This window comes from Marmota flaviventris, chromosome 11, assembly GCF_047511675.1.
Source record: "Marmota flaviventris isolate mMarFla1 chromosome 11, mMarFla1.hap1, whole genome shotgun sequence".
NCBI classification, from domain to species: Eukaryota; Metazoa; Chordata; class Mammalia; order Rodentia; family Sciuridae; genus Marmota; species Marmota flaviventris.
Window position 1 is genome coordinate 74244152 of NC_092508.1, and position 25846 is coordinate 74269997.

Sequence of the window (25846 nt, forward strand, 5' to 3'; positions counted from 1 at the left end):
CAGGTTTTTCAACCCCAAATGCTGTTGTTTATTTACAATACATATGAAATGAAGCATAAGTTATTTCTTTGAAGACAAGTTTTCTAAAATTCTGAGACAAACAATAAAACATTCTCCAGGAAAACTAAATGCATCAAATGGTTTCCAATTCCCAAGCATAAATTTTAAATTCAATTTAAAATATGCATTTAGTTCAACAGTAAGCTAAACATTCTTTTTTGTAATGCCGGACACAACCTGTGAAAATTTTCTGCATTTAGATTCAACAATGCTCTTATCTGCAGCTCATCTCCAGAGAGACAATTACCATTTCCTTTGCCTTGATCTTGTTTGTTTAACTTGACACAGTGAAGAAAGGGCTGACACTGACCAAAATCCCCAGCATTAATTTATTTCATGTTCAGCATTCATCATTGCCATGCTGCAAGCAGGACCTGGCATTCATTTGAAATACCTGCCCAACAAGCACCACAGACAAAACCTAGCTGCTTGGAAACCAATACATCCTTCACATAATCAGAGTTATATGGACAGCTAAAAACGTGGGGTCGGGGGAGAGGCTGTTGAATTTCTTTCTGTAAGGAACTTCTACGGAATAACGTATAGCATCCAGTTTAAAGTTAAAGCAATAAAATTAATTTCCTTGATGGTTACAAAAATTAAACAATCAAAACTTAAATGAGTTGAAAATCAGAAATGGAAATGCTTAAATTGTACATAGTCTTGACCCCTTTTGGCTTTTTTGGTTTTTTATAATGCAATAATCTAATCATCACATTCCCAAGTGAATATGGTTCTTAAATAAATACAGCTATCATTTTTAAACTTCTTCTATAAAAAAATTCTTTCCACATTAGAAATATTTTGCTGCCTCTCTTGACGAAGGTAGAACATGGTCCAGCAGTGACATTGCATACCACACTTCTCTAAAACGCAAGCTTCTTATTCAATCCTCTAGGCCATAATTAACTTAAATTTCACCTAAACTGTCCAGTGTAACAGAAGGTTTCTTATGAAAAGAAAAAAAAATATGCTCCAAGAAGAGTCTCATCTGTGGGCAAACATCAACCTTTGTTGGCTTCAAGCTTTCTTCCTTCTCAGAATGAAGTGACAAATGTGTGGATTTAAGAATTTATTCTTCAACATCCATTTAAGATAATGACAGCCAGAAGATAAAAGCAAATACATCTGTTTCCTTTCACCACAACTCACCTGTAAAAATTCATTGAGTTCAACCTGTCCGTTTTTGTTTAAATCTACTTCATTCAGAATCTCATGTAGTGTATTTTCATCCATTTGCACATTGATACTCTAAGGAAAAAGAAAAGCACAGAATAATGAAGTTTAATTAAAAATTATTCATATCCTCTTTCTAATCTGGCAAGCTTTCAAAATAAAAATAAAAATATTACTTGTAGAAAACACTAGATGAGAAAAAAATTGTCTCATATCATCTTTTATTCTTCTGCTATCTAAGATTGATATTGAATAATAACAAAAAGTTACCTCTAATACACGCTGAACATCAACAATGGTAATAAAGCCTTTTTGGTCTGCATCAAACTTATGAAATCTCTTCTTGTACCTGGAACACAACATGGGATAATGGGAAAATATACTTACACAGGAACAGAATAAAAAGAAAAGATAGAAGCTTATTAGAAGTACCTGTCAATGTCTGAAGGCAATAGGCTAATTTCAGAGCGATCTGTTAACTGTTCAGATCGGGATTTATAGCCCATTTCATAATATAGGAACTTCTTGGCTGTTTCAAGTTCTTCCTAAAAGAGACACACAATGTTCAAAGAGTTACAGAAAGAATTATTGATTTTTTTATCCTTTCCTCGTTCAGTCTTCAGATAGGAAGTTGATCCTCACTTACCTGACTGTATACTTCTTTTCTTTCTTCCATTTATATTGAAGTATAATTCATATTCAATAAAACATACCTTTTAGATATGCAATTTGATATACACTCTAACATAATCAAGATACAGAACATTTCTACTGCCCTGTAAAATTTCCTCATGTTCATTTGCAATTGATTCCTTCCCCTGACCTCGGGCCCTAGGCATCTCCTGATCTGCTTATGGTCAGACTTTGTCTTTTCTGGAACTTCATATAGAACATAGTCTTCTGTGTTTGGCTGCTCTCACATAGTATAATGATTCATATTGCTACATGCAATTTGCTTTTTTCTCTGTTTTTTCTTTTTTTAATTTAAGAGTATTCTTGCATAGAATTGACCAGCAAATGCTACTGGACCAGATTTGTGTAATTTGGTAAAAAAAAAAAAAAAAAAAACAATTAAAAGTGAAGATCTGAACTACTACTAGTACTACTACTACTGCTACTACTACTACAGTAAGGCTGCCAGTGCCCAGGCAGATATCCTGAGATTAGATATGTCAAAATGATATGGCCTTCATTCTGATAGTTTCAGACTCAAGAAGAAATGCTATCCTTAGTAGTTATACTGTTTCAATGTCCCCAATCTTAACTGATACTGCATTACTGTGAAAATACCATCACTAATGCTTCCTCTCCAACAACAACCTTTTCTTAAATTCTTTTTTCCTTCATGGTATCCACCCTTTCATTGCACTTGTCTTCCATGTAATTTGATAAAAAAACAAACAATTAAAAGTGAAGATCTGAACTACTACTACTACTACTGCTGCTACTACAACAACAGTAAGGCTGCCAGTGCCCAGGCAGCCTTACTGTAGTAGTAATTTGGTGTTTAAATTTGGTGTTTATCAGCTGGCTTGGTCCAGAGACATTTTACTTACTTCTTCACTCAATGAACCTTTTTCTCCTCTTTGGAATCAACTTTGAAAAGGTGTTGTTTTTTTGTTTTTTTTTTAAAGACTAATCTACTTAGGCAATCTTCACTTTAAAGTTTCTCAATGAAAAAATGTATCTCCTGTCTGAATGGTATAAACTCTTACCAAATCCTACCGGAAAACATGTCCCAAAATATGTCCTAAGCAATACTAACCCCCTTCCTGCTCATCCCACTCATAAAGTGAGAGTTGGATCTGATTACAAATAAATTCTCTTTTGGAAATTGACACTCCACATAAGCATTGTAAAAATTCCAATAATCTAAATTAAATGAAACACTTTCCATTATTTATTTAACTCAGAATTTCCCAAATTCTTTTGTTCTTGCAGTCATCTTTTCATATTTATTCATTTATATCCCATGGTCACAATTTGGCAATGTTGCTTTATCTAAATGTCCCTGCTGACTCCTCTATCAATCCCAAACTCACCAGAGAAGGCCTTGCCCCCCTAGTCAGCTCTTCTAGTAGGTTGGGTTTTGGTCTTGAGCAACAGTAAATCTAAATATTTCTCTAAATGTTGAAAATATCACACATATTTTTGACATATATATGTGTTGTACCTACCTCATTAGATTTCAAGATACTTGAAACTACGAGCTATTTATTATTACCCTAAAATATTTGGTACAATGTTCAGCATACAAGTCACTCACTAAGTATTGAATGGTAAAAACAACCACAATTCATCTACAGAGAGTTATTTATCACCTTGTTCCTCTTTCACTTGTGCAGGTTAAATAATCCCAATGCTTTTAACCTTTTCTCGGAAGTCCAACTTTCTAACCTTTTCTTTTTTTCTTTTTTTTTTTCCTCCTTTGTTCTCTCTAGACTACACACAATTCTCATGAATACTCCTATGTCTCAGATACTAAATTATATCTTTTAGGTCTTTTATTTTTGTTACTTTCTTAGGGGGGAAAGAAGAGCATTTCTAGGCATATGATTTGGCTCATAAAATTTGAAATGAAGTTAAATGTAGTTCCCCAGGAAGGCCAAAGACAACCAGTTTACAGAATTTTCCTCCTCCTTCCTACATCCTACCACCTGAATTCCTAGAACTAAATATGTTCTTGCATATTTAAATCACTACAGCCGTAAGTTTTATAAGAACACATAAGAGTAAGTTTCACAAAAGTAAGCAGCACAAGAGTAAGTTTCATTCTTGTTTTGACTCTTTATAGAGCCTTAGCTGTTCAAACAACACACAAAATTGGAAGAGGTGTACACCAATTTGGCTAAAGCAGAGGTAACAGGGCATAGTAGGGAAAGCTTAGGTTGGGATCAGAGTACCAGGTTTCAGTCCCATTTCCACAGCTTACTGCTTGTGTGAACTCTGACAGGCATTTGCTCTGTGAGCCTGTTTCCTCAACCATAAAATGGGGTTACAGGTTTTCCCGCAGAGCAGCATGGTCAGGACTGAGGCATTGTTTCACTAGTGACTTCTGTCATCCGAACACTACAGCACATTACATTAAAATCACTATAAGGATTTTTTAAAAAATATTGGGCCATGTTCTCACCTATGAAAACTTTGAGTTTGATGGTCTGATGGCAAACCTTGAAATCTGCCCCCCCTCCCCATTTCCCTAGTGACTCTGATTTGTAACCATGTTTGACAATCTACACTTAAAGGACAGGACACATACCCTATCCTTACTTGCACACTCAGCATATGACATAGGTGCTAATTATATCCATTTGAGAATATAGCAAGAAAGTGTCTGTCTCTGAGCCTGGAATTGGGCCCTACCAGACCCCAAAACGACTAGTGCCTTCCTAACACTAATCCATGGTATTTCTCTTATAGAATCCCAAACAGATTAAGTTATCCTCTGGGTCACAACTCCCTTTCAGTCTTTTCACACACCCTCAGATTCGCTAGCTATTACTTTCTCTCCTTCTACTGGATTTTTCCTTGTCTCTCCAACCCCTCAACTTTAGAATGCTCCAGGGCTCAGTCTTTGGGCCACTTTCATCATCTAACTACACTAACTCCCTCCATGGTCCTATCAAATGGCTTAAAAACTAATTTAAATTTATATCTTCAATTCTGCTCTCCCTCTAAATTTCAAACTGACATATCCAATGACATGGATTTTGTTTTAATAGAATCACCAAAGTTATTAAAGCAGAGAGACCAGTTTGGGGGAGGGAAGAAACTACAATAATTCATCTGAGAGATGCCAGGACTTGAATCAGGGTGACAGCAGTCGAATGTGTTAAGAAAGGGTGAAACTGAACCACTATTTGAAGATAACAAATATGATAATAATGTTTGCTGATGGATTTAGAGAGTGCGAGAGAATACACAGAGTATGATATTAAGATTAAAGACTAAGCAACTGAAGGTAGAAGGGCTATTCATGATATGGAGAGATCTGTGGAAGCAGGATGTGGAGAAGGCAGAAGGTGAGCCAAGAGAACTGGCCTCCCAGAATGTAAGAAAATCATTCAAGAAGGAGGGAAAAATAAACTGTGTCAAATGCTTTTAATTGGTGAAGTCAAATGAGGACCAAGAGTGGATAAGTATGTTCAGCAATGTGGAAGATACTGCTGAGCTTGGCCAGGGTTGATACAGCAAAGTGGTGAGGACAAAGCCTAAAGGAAATGGATTCAAGTGAGACAAGGGGAAGGATACTGAGGCCAGTGAGTATAGAAGGTAATTTTTGATATGCCTGGGCATATCACAAAAGTGTGGGTTAATTTAAAAACACAAAGATCTTCTTTTTATTATAGCAAGCCCACTTACACACATCCATACACATGCACACATACGTGTGTATAAAAACATGAATCTGAGCATCACTGGCTTTTTAGAACGTGGATGTAAACACAAACTCTCAAATGACACAAATGATAAGCACTTAGTCATCAGGCAGTGAGACTGCTATTTCTAACCACATGAAAATTAGCAGGAGTAGGAATTTCACTGAATACATCCTGAGAGTAGTTTCAATGAAAACTAGAAAAGGTTCTATTCCACAATCTTCAAATCTTTCCTTTCCAGAAAATATGAGCATAAAATAAAGGGGATTCTCTATATTTTTCATAAACAACAAAATTTGGTTTTAGACTATCTTTCCATTTTCCATATATTCACATATACAAATTGGCTGGAAATCGAAGATCACCATCAAAAATTATGCTATCCTCTCCAAACAGATTAAGCTGTCACAGGTTTTTAAGGGGAACAGAAGTTTTCAACGTTGATAGAATACCTCTTTCTTATGGTCATCCCAGTTCAGTTCTCGACCCATCAGTTCAACAATCCTGGGTAGGGCTTCCTCTGCGGCCTGGACATTGAGAAAGGCCAGGCGAGTGCGCCGTGAAATCATATCCACCGCCGTGCAGGCATACTCCTTAATCCCATATTTCACCTGCATTCAGGAAAAAGTATAGTTAGGCATTTCTTTATAAAAGAGTAAAGTTTCACTTAAAAAAATTTGTGCTTTGAAAGGTAACCCTTTTTCCTACACTCTGGTTTCTCCAGGAATCATGAGACTAATGGTGATTCGACACAAGTCCTCCATCTGGCTGCCAAAGGAGGTTTGGAAAATGGGATAAATTGGACAAGAGTTAATGCCTTCGTTGTGAACAGAACCTAGCATAAACATGCAAATTGCATCACTACTCATTAACCATCCACAGTAATCACTTACTTCTCTTTGCCTATACATTATGGGGAAGTTAATTTACATAGCTGAATAGGCAAAGGATAAGCATTAGGAAAGTTATGGTCTCGTCTCTCTAGGCTGCAAAGTTTTCTGTCTTAGACTAACCAGATGGCAGAAGCCTTGAATTCAATCAAGTGCATGCTTACTGGACACCAGTGTCTCAAGGCAGTGAATTAGGAATAAAAATAAAGCATGGTCTCTGCTTTCATAAAACTTGAAAACATGATGAGAAACTAGACTTAAATCTTTGAGAAAATGTCAAAGCCAGCATGTCATCTGGCAAGACAGGAGTGGTACAATCTTGAAGAGCTACAAATTCACAAAAGGGATGACTTGAGATAGCTTCATCAAGCAAAAAAGAAATCCACATTTTATATTAAAGCCACTATCAACATCACTTCAGAATTTACATTTTCTTAATGAAAGAATCTGAACTGAGCAGACAGACATTTTACTCCAGGTTTTAGCTGAAACATCCACATTAAAATAACTGCATATGATTTTTAAAGATAATAAAGAATGAACAGATGAATGGCATCCTCTGGTAGAAAAGAAAAGCCACATGACAATTTACATACCTCTGCTTCAATATATGGAAATTCTGATACAAGTCGCACTCCAACAATAGGCCACCTTTTTCCGGTCACACTTGCCATTTTGGCCACCTCAAAAGCCTTGTCTCCGTAGGTGGCAGCAAGATGCTGTGCCACCTAGAGAAATAAAACTACATTAGGCAGGCACTTTGACTATTGATAACTTTCAGATACAAAGAAAAAAAGAAGTACATGCTCATCTTGTCAGTTTTCTTACAGCCTGTAACTAATAGTTCTCGGAGAGTATTAGGTTTTGGTTTTGTGGGAGGAAACCACTTGAGCTTCTAATGCTTAGACCAGCACTAACTGAGCTACTCATGCATCACTGTATCGATGACGGATGAAGCTTCAACTTCATTCTGCTCCTGATATCACTTCTGAAGAACAGCTTTGGATGAAAGAATTTGGGAGGCTCTCTATGCTAGGAACAAACCAAATGAACTCCAGGTTTCAAAACAGAATCTAAAATGTACATTGTTTTCTAGGCAACTGTAGGAAAGTGGAACCATCTTTTTTCTTAGATTACTTTTGCAGTACAGAGAGAATCATATCCAGGGAAAGGAAAACTGTAAAGCAGAGAGGCCACATCATAGTTGCAGATTATGTTACTGGCAATAGTAGGAGGTGAGGTAAAGGATAAAGACGTGGCAATGCATACTCACCTCACTTTCAAGTCCATAATCCTGGACAAGCCTAATGTAGAGTGTGGGGCTCCAATCTTTCCCTCCTTGAAGGAAAAGTCCAACTGTTCTACTTGGTCCTGCTTTCAAATTGTGGATCTTGATAGCAGCATTCACAGTATCTTCTGCCATGGATCGATATGTTGTCCACTTTCCACCTACAAAGAAGTTCATAAAAAATTTATGATAGTTTCCACCTTTATTTTTCTTATTAACAATTTATCAACATATTAATAACAAAATCTACCATTTTTTAGAACATACGTGGCAAAGCTATGTGTAAAGACTAATCAGAATCATAAGAAGAAAACACTTGTTCATTAGAGCTAAAAGATAGTTTCGTGGAACAATTTAAGTCAAGCTTTTATTTAAATCATATCCAAATAACAAAGCAATGTCCCATACCTGCTATAGTGATAAGGCCACTCTCACTGATGTCCACAACATGATTGCGGGAGATGGACTGGGTGTCTTCGGACTTGGGATCTGTCACGAGGGGGCGGATACCGCTCCATGCTGCCAGGACATCCCCTCTTCTCACTGGTAGGGATTGATACTATGGGTTACTCAAAAACATTTCTACTAAAGTATGAAGTAATTAACAAGTAGAAAAATATTCAGCAAATGGCACATATGGGGGTGCACTTTAAAAGGGAGGAAAAAAGCCCTAAATGTAGGAATTATAATATTGGACCAGTGCAATAAAAACTCAGAAAGAATTAATTATTTTGTTACTAGGATAATTTAACTTAAAACCAAAACCAAATAAAACCAAAAAGGTAAATAACAACAACAACAAAACTATTAGGAACCCTCTATCTAGGGCAACCTAGAGCAGTTAAAGGGGTAAAAAAAAAAGTAGAAACAAACAAAAAAATTCAAGAGACTTATGAATTGTTAAATTTCCTACTACAATACATTTTGCTGTCTCTTCTTAGAGAAGACAAAGATGCTTATTAAATTAAACAAACAAGCACATAACAGGATATTTTCTTCTCTCATCAATACCACTCACTGAGAATTTACAGCAGACCCAGCACTCAGAAAAATACCTGAAATACACATCTCATCTTATTAATCTCACAAAGCCCCACAGCACAGAGTATTACTATTCTCACCATACAGAATGCAAAGTTTAGCCAACCAAATATGGCAACCAATGTGAGCAAGGCAAACATCAGAACCTAGATCTTTCTGATTTTTAAAGTCCATATTCGTACCCACTCAACTGTACTGTCTCAATTGCTGACAAATTTCAAAACTCTACCCTTATTTTATTCATCCTGTTTTCTTTATAACTGATACAGAAATAACTATATTGGCTTCTCCCAGTATAGACAGAGTACTTGCATTACCACATACGTAAGTTCTTTCAGCAATCAACATGTCATAAAATCACCCCTAGTACCTCTGTAAATACAATGTATGATACCAAGAATTGAGGGACATTAGATTAAAATTAGACAGCCGCTGAATAGCAAGCATTTCTAACCTAAAAATGGCTGAGGAGAATAGATCAACTGTGGTCTGGTCTACCAGCAGGGCAGGGGCAAGACCCAAAGGCAGGGTTTTCAGAATCTACCCTTCTACATCTAGATTATCTTCAGGGATTGCTCAGCTCTTTTTTCTTCTACAGCAAGGATGCGACTCTACATGCACCAACCCAAAAACTGCTTAATGATGTAGACTACAGAAAATTTAACATTTGCCTTGTCCTTCCTACTGCACTTACAATGGTAAATCAGTTAATCCATTTCTGGATAATAGACATTTAAGTACAACTTTGTGTTATCTGTGTGTCTTGGAACTCCTTCTCCAAACTCCTGGCCGTTATCCATATTGATAAAATACCAACTGTAAATACTCTTGAAACTCAAGATTTTAAAACACTGTGAAAACATATATGCAAATTGGTGACGTCAAACTCAACTTTATACCATGTACAAAAATTAACTCAAAATGGATCAAGATCTAAACATAAGAGCAAAACTATAAAACTCTTAAAAGAAACATATGATAATATTTCATGACACTGGGTTTAGCAAGAAATGCTGCTTTCTTGGATATGATATCAAAAGTACAGACAACAAAAGAAAAAATATATATAAAAAGACTTTGTCAAGGGCTGGGGTTGTGGCTTAGTAGTACAGTGCTTGCCTGTCATGTGTGAGGCACTGGGTTCAATTCTCAATACCCCATATAAATAATTTTTTTTTAAAAAAAAGGTCCATTGATATAACACACACACACACACATATATATTAAAAATCTTTGTCAAAATTAAAAACTTTGGTGTATCAAAGGTACTATTAACAGAATGAGAAGGCACCCCACATAATTAGAAAATATTTGCAAATTATATATCTGAAAATAGTCTAATATAAAGAATATATAAGGAAGTCCTGAAACTCATAAGAACCTAAACTAAAAAATGGTGAAAAAAGTGGAGTTGACATTTCTCCAAAGAAGATATACCAATGTTCAACAAGCATATGAAAAGATACTCAACATTACTAATCATTAGGAAAATGCAAATAAAAATCATATACCATTTCACACTCATTAGAATGATTATCAAACACAAGCAAAAAAACAAAAATAAAAAAATAATTATTGGTAAGGATAGGAAGAAATTAGAAAACCTGTACACTGCTGGTGAAAAGTAAAATATCATAGCTGCTACAAAAAATGTATGTCGATTCCCCCCAAAAATAAAACTTTTAAAATTACCACATGATCTAGCAATTATACTTCTGCACACCCATGTTCAATAGCACTATTCACAAAAGCCAAAGGGTAGAAGCAAACCAAGGGTCCATCAACAGATAAATAAAATGTGGTACACACAATGGAATATTGTTCATCCTTAAAAAGGAAAACAATTCAACCACATGCAGCAAAATGGATGAACCTTGAAGACGTGATGTTCAATAAATAAGCCAATCATAACAGGACAAATATTGCATAATCCCACTTATACAAAGTACTTCAGAGTGCTTGAACTCACAGAGGAAGCAGGTAGAATGGTGGCAAGTTAAACTTATTTTATGTATGTATAATATTTCAAAATATACTATCATGTTAATTTTTTTTTATTTCAAAAAAAAAAAAAAGAATAGTGGCTTCTTTTTTTGAACCAGGAAGTGGAGCAGGGTAATGGGGCATTAGTGTTTGAAGGGTACAGAATTTCAGGTTAGGAAGATGAAAAAAAAATCTAGAAATGGATGATGGTGATAGCTGTACAGCAATGTGGATGCCCTTAATGCTAGAGAACCATACCCTAAAAATGGTTAAAATGGTAAATATTATGTTCTATAGATTTAACCACAATTTAAAACTGATGACAAAGGATAAGTTGATGCAATTCAATTTCAAGTATGAGAAAGTTAAAAAAATAAAAATAAAAAAGTTTACCTAAGTATCAGGACCTCTACAAGCCTACATAATGGTCATGTCTTAGTTCAAATTAATAAATGCCTTGCAGGGAGCATAGATTTGTGAGCAGAGGGTGGCTGGATTGGAAGTCCTTCTTCCCCCTTGGCCATGCACCCTTGCACAGTAAACACTCTAGTTTCTATACACAGCACAACCTGAAAAGCAGTTAGGTTTATATCCACTAGACTCTGTTTAAAGAGTCACAAAGATTCCTTGAAATGATTGGGATAGTCCTAAAACTAAATGTACCTTTCTGGAGAAAGGCTCTAGAAACAAGTTATACTGAATGACAGATAATCTCCTCATCTGAACATCCAATAAAAATAGTAAAACAAACTAGTAAAGAAAACCAAAGTAAATCCAGCATATTTTAATGTAGTTATTTTAGGGCTATACCCTTAAAATGACTGTCAGCTGAAGGACAAGGTGCCCACACACCACTTCAGGAATGTTTAATCAATCCCATAGCCAACACTGAAACTGAAACAAGGGAAGAAAGGACAGAATCAACTGGTTAGGCTTCCCAGTCTTGTTAACTGGGGACCATAAAGCATGCCCATGCATTCTCTACAAGAGCTTTAATTCTAACGGCTTCTATGGACTAGGAGTTAATTCCTGCTTTATGCAACTCTATAAGTCTTTAAAAACCTCAACACAAATAGTGCAAAGTATTTTAAAATCTTTACAAAAAAAAAAAAAACTAAGTAGGAAATTACTACTATTTTCCATTAGAGTTCACATCCCCTTCTGAGTCAAACATAAAACTTAGCCAACCCACTTACAACGTCATTGTGGTCACCACACAGTCCCCTCAATGTCTGTGAAATTCCTGAGGTAGCCACACTGATCAGGAATTTGGTTTCAACTCTTGAATTCCTCTGACTAATTTTTAGATTATTTGATGGAAAATTAAGACCTTCCAGAATAAATTTGAAGCTTATGCAAATAATCTGTGGTAAATTGCTTTACCTTTTCTATTTTAACAGGCAGACAAACACATTTACATATTTGTATTATCTGAAAGAAGAACGATATATTCACATTTTTCATTCATAAAGGAAAAAGAAATAAAACATTAAATATACTGATTCCATTTTATTTATTTATTTTTTAATTTTTTAGATTCCATATGCTTTTTTAAAATTTTTTTTAGTTGTCGATGGACCTTTATTTAATTAATTTACTTATATGTGGTGCTAAGAATCGAACCCAATGCCTCACACATACTAGGCAAGCACTCTACCACTGAGCCACAACTCTAGCCCCCTGATTCCATTTTAAATCCTTATTTCTGAAGTTGACCCCCAAAGAAAACAAACCAACCACTACTAGAAAGAGTTCACAAATGTGTTAAAAACTACATTTTGCTTGAGATCTTAGAATTCAGTTCTTTAGTCTGAGAATCATACCAGACGAGTGTTGGGATTACCTTTACTCAAAAAGACGCATTTTAAGGATAATAAAATTTTATTTAAAATATTAATCAGTTTTTATGGCCTACTGTTTTATATTATTAGACCAGTAGATAGTTAGAGATCAGGTTATATATCAGTTCCTTCCCAATCTTGAGATTTAACAATTCATATGGATTATTCAAAATGCTATTTGCTGCTGACATTCAAACTTGTACCTCCCCACCACTCCTATTCAGTAATGACTGGTTAGGGCCATAGCTATTATTTAAGGTCATGGGGCCCAGCTAAAAATGTGAAACACTAATTCTAATCCCTTAAATAAAAATAGCAACTATCCAAACTAACAGATTTCTCTCTTTACAGCCTCTTTATCCATAGTGGAAGCCCTATATAGTGTTCAACCTAAATAAAGTTTACTCAAGAAGAGATTCAAAAGCAGTAGACAGGGAAAGAATCATTACTGTATCTTTTAATTCTTCCTGGAGCTGTTGCAGCCATGTTGTAACTATGGGGGAAACCTACTTGGAAGTGGTAGAATAAAGAAAAATAAGGGTCATGCATTTTAAATATAGCTGAATCACTTAGATATACTAATCTCCTCTGAAATATTCTTACATCTGGAGTTCTTTTAAAAGTTACTTAATTTTTTTGTCTCATTTAACAACTAAACCCCTCCACTAATTCAGTAACTGCATTCAACTGAGCATTTCCTTCTCTGCAGTATATTTAAATATCTCCAGATTATGAAGGACAGGACAGTTCCATAGACTTTTCAGAAGTGTCGGGATGTTCTAATATGTTCCATATTGGAATTTCACTGCCCAATTCACTAGTGATTAGAGGTATGTGGCTATGAAGCCCTTGATATGTGATTCACATGACAGAGGAACTAAATTTCAAATTTAATTTAATTTTAACTAATGTAAATTAAAAGAGCCACAATTAGCTCATAGCTAGCGAATTTCCCAGGGCAGCCCTAGGAAAAACCCCACCATGCAGTAGACCCCAGACTGATCCTGGTAGATAGATTACCAAGCTAGTTACTTACACTATGGCCACCTGGCCCACATCTCTAGTGGAGCATCCCTTCCTGAAATCTGACTGCACTAGCTTTCCTCAAGAGAATAAAATCTGCTGTGAAAGGATTCTTCACCTCCTCTTTACTGTCATCTATGTTCTATATTTATCATTTCAAGCTATTCTCCTCTCTTACTAATCTCATGAATGCAAAGAAATAAGATATCGCTACTTAATTAAAGTATTGCAACCCTCAAAATTCTTATCCAAATGTTTAAACACATAGTATTAGAAACCCATCCAGAAACTGGTTCTATTTGAACCCAGGGCCTTGTGCATGCAAGGTAAGCACTCTACCAACTGAGCTATATCCCTATACTCCCACACAGGTGTACCACATAGGTGTACCCAAGAATAGGTAGAAAACATGGTCTTCTTTAACTCTCCATGGTGAAACATGAAGAAAATACAATAACTTAGGGCTTTCATGCTTCAGAGCTCAAAGATTTATCTTGATTTTACTGGTTTTCATACTGCCAACATAGCTAAACAAGATTTTCTCTTTATTTATCTCTTTTCTTTCTTGCCAGGTTGAAAGTCTTCAGCAATGTCAATTCTAACATTTCTCAATATGCCAAATATTGCACCAAATAAAAGATCATGTAGAGTTATCAATACATTTCATGTGCAATATTAAAGCAGTCCCTGAACTTTTTATGTCAGATCATAATAGCTTAATATTACAAAATCAAAAGCAAGAACATTTGTGATTGTGAGCCAACAGGCTTTATATAAGGTTTCTAATACTACGTGTTTAAACATTTGGGTATTCCCTTTCAAAATAAAAATGCTATACAGCAAACAAAATGAAAGGAAATAAAACTATTCTTAAATAAGTTTGAAGAATAAAGACTGATTGGCTTACCCAGATGGCATTAAGTGATTTTTTTAGGTGCAAATTTTCCAATATGGGGGGGGGGGGGGAGGAAGTACCTTCAATATGTAAAATAGTATTTGGCAATATTTTCAAAAGGCAGTGAGAAAGTCAAACAGCCCTTCTCCTGTGAAGTTTAAGAATAATTCTTATTAATTAGTGATAACTCATTCAGTTTTTACTATAGTATAATATGAAGAGTAAAATAGAAATAGGAAAGTTCAACAAATATTTTTCACAGCTGGATGAAAAAAAAAACCTAAGGATGATATGATTGTTTTAAACTATAATTAAAATTTCTACTTATATACTTGGCAGGACAAGTGTTTGTTTTAAAATTAGTAGAAAATGAAGCCCACAGGAAGTGACAATTAAGAGCTAAATGTGTGGTTTTGCTTCACATTAGTTATTTAGGCATACATTTTGGGGTGTTCTTTCTCATGTTTGCCACTTCCAAAAAAAATCAATAAGAGCCATGTGAAAATATCTAAGCGAACACAGGGGAAATAGTGTCAGAGATCAATACTTCTCTACCAGCACGTTTAACCTGCTGAAATGAAGTGTTAATCACAGAAATAAGATACCATATTACATTTATAAACTAATGAAACTAGAAAAAGCAAAGCGTGTGACACTATAATTAAACAGCTGGAAGACATCCAAGCCTGTGTAAGTTGATAACCCTGGTACAATCTCTGGCAGAGGAAAGGCAGGCCTGCAGTGAGTTGATATGGCCAGCTCAGTTGTTAATTGAATAACAGGCAATCTATAAACACTACTAATTGCACATGTGAAAACCTGTGTACAAGTAGAGATGCTGCCTAGAAAAGCACTCCAGAAAAACTACATGGATAAAGCACTCAGCAAATCTTCTGTCTCTCTCAATCCAGTTAAGTCATAGCTTAGTCTCACCACTGCATCCTTCTGATTAACCTCTACACAGCAGACTTAATGATACATTTTTCAAAAGATCATTTTTCTTCCTAACTCAATACGAACTGCAGAACTATCAATTACCGGTTTCAGAAAAGAACAAACAAGTAATCTAGAAAATTCAGCCTGTGAATGGAAGGCTTTCTAAATTGTAAAAGAAGACATGGTCTTATTCCCAACAGGCAAAACGCTTTGCAGAATTGTTCTGTCGCATTTTGCAGAAGTGTGGCAGCTGCTGTGAACAGCATGGAGTGTTAAGATTTGACACTTTTTTTTTTTTTCTCTTAAGGATATAGCCATTTGGGGAGGCTCAGAAACTGTTGTCAGAATTTTACTTATCCATTTAATAAATCCTTTTAGAATGATTATTTCAAACCTGATGAATGCAAACCATTTCAAAGTCAGGACCTAAACCAAACTTCTGATTTTTAAATCTTTGGAGAAGACTGGTTGGCCCAAGGGAATAGTTATAAGATATAAAACCTCTCTAGTTTAACATTCAAACCCAAATAAGGCCATAGAGAACAAAGGTCCCTATCATTCTAGAGGAGTCCAGTAGTTTCCATTAAATGAATTCACAGACTTAATCTACTCCCTAGTAGATATATCACATCATGAAATCCAGAACTACTAATCAGAATACTATGCAGTATTTAGAAGAGCATATTAGCAAGAGACTTATGCTCATGTTGAGGCTCTAAAACTAGCTATACAAAGAAAACAATGTCTCTGGGCCTCAGTTTCTTTAACCATTGTGGGACTTGCAAAATATACACCATAAGGTTGTTATAAGGAACAAAGGAATAATATAGGCAATATGTTTGTTTAGCAGAGTGTCTTGCATAAAACACACTGAATAATAGCACAGTCTTAACAATAAAACATACAAATGCAAATATTAAAACGTGTAGAAACTGCATGTAATCAAATGACTGAATGGTGCCTGAAGCCGTGTTTCTTTCTCACATCTCATTAGTATAGATGAAAATTGCAGATTTCACTGAGATTCCTGGTGAAAATATACAAATGTGTCATCTTAAGACATGGACGTAAGTCAGCTAAGTGACACTTTTTATCAAGATAAAGTGGAATTCCTCAAATATGAGGCCATCCGTGAACTAGAATAAGGAAAAAAAGGCTAAAAGAATCACTGTCAATTAATTTTTTTTAAAAAAAAAAAGCATAGAACCACTGTCAATTATAGTTTTTAAAGCATAGGTTTATATATAGTGAAGATGTGATAGGAGGTACACACAGGGAAACAAGTGACATCTGTGACAGAGCTGTTACCTCTGGTTTCACCCTGGATATTTGCTACCTGGAAGACTCTGACTCTCAAGATGTCCTAGGCTGCCAGGAAAAACATCTGATATGTAATTTTTAAGTAATAATTTTAACCTCTTTATCAAATATCAGAATTAACAATAATTCTTTGTTAGTTTCACCCATTCCCTGACTACCAAAAGATATGTTAATTGAAGGGCAGTCTATGAACTAACCAGGTAATCCAAGTCTTCTCTCTATCTATGGACAGATTCAAAATCCTTCAGTCCCCGTCAGAGCCTGAGGCTCACTCCTCCAGTGGAGATGCCCACCACACATGGGCACAGTGGCCTCCAGGACCCCACTGCATCCAGGATATCCAGCTTCTCAGCTGTGTAAGCAGTTAGGTTGCATATCCTTACTGCACTTGAACTTTAAGATTTTGGAATTAATCTTATATTTTCTTGATTAATTAATATTAACTGAGTTAATATTAATTTATATTTTCTCTAACAATCTAAACTTACTGATCTTAAGACCCAGATAGAAACCTACTTTAAACAACAATTATACACAGCTTAATATACAATAAAGTAGAATTATTGTCAATAATAAATGCACTGAATCAGATACAACTGTACCCAAATGTTGAAGCTCCTCCTAAACTTTCAAAGTAAATATAAAGTATCAATATAAAATTGCAAAGTGGTTTGAATATTTAAATATGCATGTTAAACAAGGCATAACTACTTCTCAAATAAGAGAGAGAGAGAGAAAGTAAGTATAAACATTAGCCATGCATGCAGGGCATGATGCACACACCTGTCATCCCAGTTACTAGGGAGGCTGAGGAAAGTGGATGGCAAGTTCAAGTTCAGCCTGGTTAACATAATGAAACCCCACATCAAAAAACATTAGCCATGTAGATTTCAATATATTTATATTATTATTGCAAATATCTAAAGAGGCTCTATTCAGAGTAAAATTATATCCATTATTTTAGAGTAGAAGCAACTAAGTTATATAGTATGGATTAATTGATTAAAGTAAGAGAGCAACCTGAACCATGTTTCAAAGCTGTTTGTTTTCTTTGTAAATATGAGAAAACACACACACACACACACACACACACACACACACACATACACACACAAAAAAATCCTTCAGGGAGAAAGGATTTACAGATGTCAATGAGTTGCATTCATACTAAAATGATGTCTGCATGTCCTTCAATAAAGCCAGCATTATAAAATTGCTAATATAAATGCATGGACTATTTTTCCAAAATGTTAAACCATCTGCTTTAATATAGGAAAAATTTTTTAAACTGTTACCAATATCAAAATCCCAGAAGCATCTATAACTGACTTTTTAAATTTAAAACTATCATGAGTAGCATGTCAGCGAGATAATAAAGCTTTGTGGTTTAAAAAAAAAAAAAAGGATCCTTATCCTGAAGCAGCTCTAAGTGAGAATAGATCTTGGACTATTGCAATAATCATGTTGTGATATAGTAGCACTATGACCCATGAGAAGAGAGAGGTGTTTTGGGTTTTTTTGGTTGTTCTTGTTTTTTTCTTTTTTTGGTACTTGGGATTAAGCCCAGGGGCACTTTACCACTGAGCTACATTTCCAGCACCACCACCCTGCTTTCTATTTTGAGACAGGTTCTCTCTATGTTGCATAGGGCCTCACCAAAAGTTAGCCAGGCATGGGCTGCTGTGCCTGGCAGGGGTGGTTTCTGAAGTGTGAATATTTTGCTAAGATGAAGAGTTACTATAGAGGACACCCCTGAATATGACTGAACTGAAACAAGACATGTGGATTTGAAGGGTAAATGGTGAGCCTAGTAACTGAGACTGGAAATACAGAAGGATAATGTTGGGGAATTTTTGAAATTATCCTTGAAAAAATAATAGACATTATACAAAATCATTGGACGAAAAGCTTTGACAACCAAGTTAAATACCCAGGTAAGAACTGGAAAGATGTAAACTTTGGCTTCGCTGTACTTTCCACACAGTAACAGATCCTCTGATTTGAATATGGTTTGTTCTCCAAAGGTTCATGCTGGAAGCTTGGTCCCCACTGTAACAGTATTGGAAGGTGGTGGGAACTCTAAGAGGTGGGCCCAATAGAAGATGGCTGCATTATGACCACCCTTGGCCCAGTGGAAGATGGCAGCATTATGACCACACTTATGAAAGAATTTAATGTCAGTATCATAGAGTGGATTAGGCTACCAATCCAGGAGAACTCCCAAGAGAAACTTGTCATAAAAGAGCAAGACTGGATCCTCCCTATTTTCTTGCTTCCTCTCCTATTCTCCCTTTTTCTGTCCCTTCTCCTGCTTTGTCATCTGTACTCTACTATGAGATTCTATCTATCTTGTGGTGACATAGTCAGGAGACAGTCACCAGAGGCCAAACAGATGAGGTGGCCCCATCTTGGACTTTATGCTTCCAAAACTGTGAGCTAAATAAATCTTTTTTTTTTTTTTTTTCTTAATGAAAGCATCTAGTCTTGTTGAGGGCCACAGACAAGTCAAGATGGCGCCTGGCACTTTGAGTCAAGCTGTGTATTCAGTAATGTATATATACCTCTACTGTCCTACAATAAAGTGGCTCCCGCTGTTTCAACCTTCACAAGTTGCCTGTCACCCCCCGGTTACTTTGCCCAGCCAGACTGCAGCATAGTCTCAGCTATTTTGTTATAGCAACATAAAATAAACTAAAATACAAACTTATTAGAACATGTACTTGTACCTATTCATTTCTTTGCTTAAATATTTCCTATGGATATCCTATTTCTAAAATCAGACTTCCCAAGCTATAGAACTAAACAGTGAATCAAATACTGCTGGACTGTTCTGGAAATGTATGCGCATTTAAACTAGAGTGGGGCACTCCCTTCTTGCTATTAGAATGTTTCAGAAATGAACTGCATGAGTTTTTAGTGAATGCAGAAAGCAGAGAAGAAAAGGCAATTGTTTTTTATTATGTGACAATTTGGTCCTCATAAATCTTATAGAAGTAGGCAGCAAGTTGGGTTATAATAGGCCAGGGGTGAAGATGAGTCAGTCTGGAGACAAGGTAATTCCAGTGAGAGCTGGAAAGCTTTCAGAGCTATCAAAGAGAGGTCAAACTTAAAGAAACACATACCTTCAACATCACAACTCAGGTAGTTACGCACTTCATTCAAAATGAAGTTGATATCTTCTTCTGAAGGTATAGGGTGCTGTGTGATATCAGTTGGCGTATCAGTAGTGCCAGCAATAGTCATCTTTTGCCAGGGTAAGAAGAAAATAACTCGCCCATCACTGGTGGCTGGGTCAAGAAGTCCCATGCTCTCTGGGCTAAGGTAAAAAGAAATTAGCAGAAGCTTTTTATTACTCTGTCTTCTATAAAAACGATTTCACTTACTAATGTTCAAATAAGCCAACAAGACACGAACTATTACTTGTACTGCCCTACTCCAGAAATTCCTAGAAGGAAAAAATAATAATATGAGTAACAAAAAAGTACCAAGCAAATGTAATAATCCTCTTCTGCAGCAGAACAGCGCTCCCCACCTCAACAATGCAAGGTTAATTAACTTCCAATTGTTTTGGTTTTTATACTCCATGGATCATTCACATCAGATAATGTCAGTGGGATAAATGCCTATAATTTCTTTTATTATGGTCAATTAAGAATAGCTCTTCAACCTTTTTTCGAGTCTGTGAAAAGTATTTTACTGGGACATTTGACATTTGGCACATCTTTCAGTAGAAGGTCTCAGAAGAACATAAGAAAGTGAAGAATCTAAGTTTCTAGAAACTAAAATGTAATCATCAAGTTCTTCACTCCTTTGTGCCTAGATGAACTCATGCCACTTCACCAAATATATATTTCAAGGTTACAGAAATCTCAAGAAGTGCTCACATAAGAAAAGAGCTCAGCTTTCTTCTAATAACTAACAATGTCCTAGGATAGGTCAAAGGGAGAGGAACACCTTAGCAATGAAAATCTTTTAAATAGAAAACACTGTTATGCTATTAAATCAGGGTGCAGGCCTGCCTCTTCAGACAGATTGTAGAAAATCTTCCCAAATATTAAAGAAAAATTTTTCTCTAAAATATTCTGAATTATCTAAAAACCAAATTATAGAACATTTGAAAGAATGGGCAACTGTAAATAAATATTAACAAAACCCACTGAATTTATCACTACAGACTGTTGTTTTAATGCACTCATTAGCCATTCAAAGAAATATGGAGAAGTTGTTAAGGTTTTAAAGCATCATATTCAAACAGAACACTTGTTCAATTCAGATACCTGGTTCAATTTGACCAAATTCTTATATAAAACCAGTGTTAAAGTATTTTATTTAACATTTTTAGCTTATAGTAATGCAATTTCTTAAAAAAGGAAACAATTTTACTTGATTTGAACCAATAGCAAGAAATCCCTCACACGCACAAATTTAAAAGGGAATACAGTCAATTCTTTATTTTTATCATTTCTTTAAAAATTGTTTTAAAAGATTGATTCAAATGTCTAATAATGAGATGCTAACAACTGTTTAAAAACAAATAAAAAACATTTTTAGTACATAAATGAAATTGCCAGGTGTACTGTCACATACTCAGGAGGCTGAGACAGGAGAAACACAAGTTCAAGGCCAGCCTCAGCAACTTAGCAAGTTCCTGTCCCTAAATAAAAAAGGCTAGGGATATAGCTCAGTGTTAGAGTGCCTCTGGGGGGGGGGGGGGGGGGGGAAGAAAGAAAGAATGAAAGAAAAAAAAAAATATCTACAGTCAGCATAGCTAAATGTATCTCCTTTATTTAAATAACTACAAAGAATACTAATCTTTCAGGCAAGGAACCCTCAAGCCCATAAAAACCTGTCATATCTCCTCTGTCTTTGCATCACTACCAAGAGCTTATCCTAAGAGGCACAGTAGAGAATGGACACAGAACTGTGGAACCAACCCAGATGCCCTTCAATAGATGGATTTAAAAAAATGTGGAATTTATACACAATGGAATATTACTCAGCACTAAAAAATAACAAAATCATGGCATTTGGAGGGAAATGGATGGCATTAAAGCAGATTATGCTGAATGAAGCTAGCCAATCCCTAAGGAGCAAATGCCGAATGTCTTCTTTGATAAAAGGGGGTTGACTCAAAACAGAGCAAGGAGGAAGAGCATGAGAAGAAGATTACCATTAAATAGGGTTGAGAGATGCATGGGAATGGGAGAGAGAGAAAAGGAATTGCACAGAAGATGGAAGGAAACCCTCATTGTTATGCAAAATTACATATAAGATGATGTGAGGGGGAAAAAGAGAGAGAGAGAAAAGTGTCATAGTAGAGTGGGTAGAGAGAGGTGATGGGAGGGGAGGGGAGGGGAGGGGGGATAGGAAGGGTAGCAGAATACAATAGACACTAGTATGGCTGTATGGATAAACGTGGCTGTAAAACCAATGTGATACTGCAATCCGTACACGTGGAAAAATAAGAATTCATACCCCATTTGAATCAAATATATGATGTCAAGATCACTGTAATGTTTTGAGCATCTAATAAAAAAAAAGAAAAAAAATTTAAGAGTGAGACGAAAAAAAAAAGAGAGAGAATGGAACAGATCTTCCACTTTGGAAATCCAAACAGCACCAAAGAAGTGTGCCAATCATTTAGAACTTCAGCAAAGATTCTCACCTTCACTCAGTGTTACTTGGAGGAAACTACTTTCACTTAAATATATAAAAAAGCTTTGAATATTGAGTATTTTTGAACTCTAAATATGACTATACCCTTTTTTCTTTGTATTTGTTATAAAACTCTAAAAATCTTAAACATAGTTAATCACAAGTATTATAGGTACCTATTTTGATCATGAGTGAGATATCCTTAAGTAAATAAATTACTTTGAGATTGGTAATTAACACATTCAGAGATCAAGCAATTAATTTTGTAAATAATTGAAGAAAAATAATAAATTTCATACTCCAACATTTGAGAAATAAATTATATGCTGATATAATTTAGGTGCAACCATCTCATGGACCAAAAACATAGATACCTAAAATAATGAACCAGAAAAACTTATATAATTCTAATATTCAACAACCTAGATAAGAAATGCAGTTAGCAAAGCACAGCTACTGAATCCTTTAAAAATTTCAGTGCAATAAAAGCAGTTTAAAGGGTGAAGGTGATGGTTACCAACACACACGTAACTGGAACCTGTAGAGAATCAACTGCTTAAGTGAAGACATGTGTCAAACATAAAATTAATAAGCACAGAGGGAAGACAAAACTATTAATGAATGGTATAAAAATTTAAGAATCCACTTGGAAATATCTTTCATTAGTTTTAAATTACCTAATTCATACTCTCCCTTAGGGAAGAAAAGTTTGTTTTCCTATGAAGGATTAATTCTGCAAGGTCACACTAAAGTTCGATAACGGTATCAACTATAGTAATGGTACATATGCAGTGTGGCACAGGTCTCGTTTCAATTTGAATGATTCATTTGACATCAGAGGGAAAAGCTAGCAAATTTATGTGTGTGTCGAGGATTAAAGGTAATGAACATTTTTCTCTTGCAGACCATTGCTTTCCTGAAGTACCTTTAGTTAAACTGAAATCAATTTATTGTTAACTACTTAGCAATCAGTGTTAGAGCTAACGGTATGTACACAATATGCAAAAAAAAATTGATCTGTTGTCAGCAGGAAAAAGATTCAGTAGGAAGAAGGGGGAGATTATTTTCATGTATTTTAGTAATTTGGTATATTATTGCTGCTTTGGGAAGAGCACCTAGCCACAATTCTGATGAAAATTACAGATTTATTCTTTATATAACTTAAAGAGTGCTTTTAAGAAACTGATCTCTGTATTATGGATTTTTCTGAAATTGAAACAATTCCTCCTGCCTCCCCCTGCCAAAAAAAAAACAAAAAAAAAAGAAAAGAAAGAAAGCTATTACCATAATGCAATATAATTCTACATGTAAAACATTAGTTAAGGTTAAAACAAATTTACAAATGACACAAAGATGCTTCGGAAAATGGCCTGACAAGATACACAGCACAGCCTTCATTCTTGATTTACCATCCTATACTTGATAAATCAGTGGCTACGAAACTCTGAAATGCCAAACTAATCAGGCTGCAACTGCCACACTGGGTCTTAAGTTCTCCTCAGCCTGGTGCAGGGCAGCCCTAGAAGGTTCATACCAGCTCTGGTTCATCCCTGCAGACCTGGTCAGAACCTCAAGTCACAACTGTTGAGAGTGACTGACTGATGAGGTCAGAGACTCATTTCAGTCTGAGATCTTCTGACCCCACCCAAGAGAATGATTTGATGGGGAGAGGCAAATCAATCCTGAGGTAGGCCAGAGCTGTCCTTGCCTCAAGGTCATCAATTAAAAAAAAAAAAAGGAATAAACCCTTACTCCAGGCCACAGTCCACAGCTAAGAGACTCATCTGCAACAGAGCCAGAATGGGAGCCAGGCTGTGGACCACTCCTCAGCAACACCATATACAGTGGCTGTAGTTCACAGTGCTACCAATAAAAATACTATTTTTTCTCAAGAAAAATCATTTACTGCATTTTGGACCAAAACAGACTTAGCTGTGATCTAACACTTTAATGATCTATGGAGAGGGGTTCTAAGGCTAATGCTAAATTTTTAGGATTAAACGGTCTTTTTGTTTTGAAAATATTATATCCAGGTAATATATATGTACATATTTCTTATTTAAAAACTTATCTATTTTGTTATAAAATACACAAGACACACTATAGAACAATATCTATCATGTGACCACTCTACTGCAAATTTTGTAACAGGACAAACATGTGTAAGTAAAAGCATACACTTTTATGGAAAGAACTTAAAGATTACTGACTTTCAGAAAACTGAATGAAGCCAGGAAAAGGTTTTCACTGTCTCTCTCTTTTCAGAATGATAGAAATCTCTGATTAATCACTTATGTTCATTTTACTTATTTATTTTTGTCTATAGGGATTATCTGGGAATTAAGATGAAGAATTGTATTTTGTTCCCATATTAAAAAAGACCTTTATAACTGTTGCATTAGTCAGTGCTCCATCACTATTAAAGATACCTGAGATAATCAACTTATAAAGAGAAAAGTTTATTTAGGCTTACAGTTCTGGAGGTTCCAGTTCATTAGCAGCAGACACTGTGGCTGGGACAAGGCAGCACATCATGGGATAAGCAAGTGGCAGAGTACAATCACTCACGTCATGGCCAGGGTTCAAAGAGAGTGAGAGAAATTGGCCAGAATCCCTCAAACCCCTTCAAATTCATGGCCCTCCAAAGACCTAAAGACTTTTCATTAGGCCACCTCTTAAACTTTCCACCACCTCCCGTTAGTGCCACACTGGACCAAGCTTTTAACACATGAGTCTTTGGGGAACATTCCTGATCCAAAATGTAACAAATGTTATATTAACATTTTAATATAAAAAAGCAATTATCTCAACTTGGGCAAGTGGATACAAAAAAAAGTTAGGATTCATTCAAAAATTAGTTATTGCAGAACTAAAGATGTAGCTCAGTGGTAGAATATTTGCTCAGCATGTGTAAGGGCCTTGATTAAATCACCAGCATGGTATGGGGGGGGGAAACTATGGGCATTATTATAAACTAGAAACTACCAAGATTTGAGGAAATAGAGTCAACAAAACAGATAAAAATTAATCAAAGATCATTGTCCAAAAAAATCTTAGCTGGGTGTGTTGGCGGACACCTGTAATCCCAGCGACTCAGGAGGCTGAGGGTAGGAGCATAGGGAGTTCAAAGCCAGCTGCAGCAAAAGCAAGGCACTAAGCAACTCAGTGAGACCCTGTATCTAAATAAAAAATAGAGCTGGGGATATGGCTCAGTGATTGAGTACCCCTCAGTGCAATCCCTGGTACCCGCATCTTCCTGTAAAAAAACCCTGAAATCTTTTTAAAAAGCTGGATGTGGTGGTGCATGCCTGTATTCCCAGCAGCTTGGGAGGATCACAAATTCAAAACCAGCCTCAGCA

General features: G+C 35.7%; 1 protein-coding gene across 3 annotated transcripts in view; it reads right to left on the reverse strand.

Moving 5' to 3' along the window:
* Nucleotides 1-25846, reverse strand: part of Gpd2 (glycerol-3-phosphate dehydrogenase 2) — a 253620-nt gene that overhangs the window by 124618 nt on the left and 103156 nt on the right. For all 3 annotated transcript variants that reach the window (XM_071619170.1, XM_071619168.1, XM_027937963.3), the window contains exons 9-16: nucleotides 19955-20148; nucleotides 8202-8336; nucleotides 7779-7954; nucleotides 7102-7233; nucleotides 6068-6226; nucleotides 1669-1781; nucleotides 1507-1585; nucleotides 1213-1311 (exon numbers count right to left, since the gene is read on the reverse strand). In XM_071619170.1, coding sequence (XP_071475271.1) covers nucleotides 1213-1311; nucleotides 1507-1585; nucleotides 1669-1781; nucleotides 6068-6226; nucleotides 7102-7233; nucleotides 7779-7954; nucleotides 8202-8336; nucleotides 19955-20148 — 1087 coding nt within the window. The remainder of the gene's footprint in view (nucleotides 1-1212; nucleotides 1312-1506; nucleotides 1586-1668; nucleotides 1782-6067; nucleotides 6227-7101; nucleotides 7234-7778; nucleotides 7955-8201; nucleotides 8337-19954; nucleotides 20149-25846) is intronic.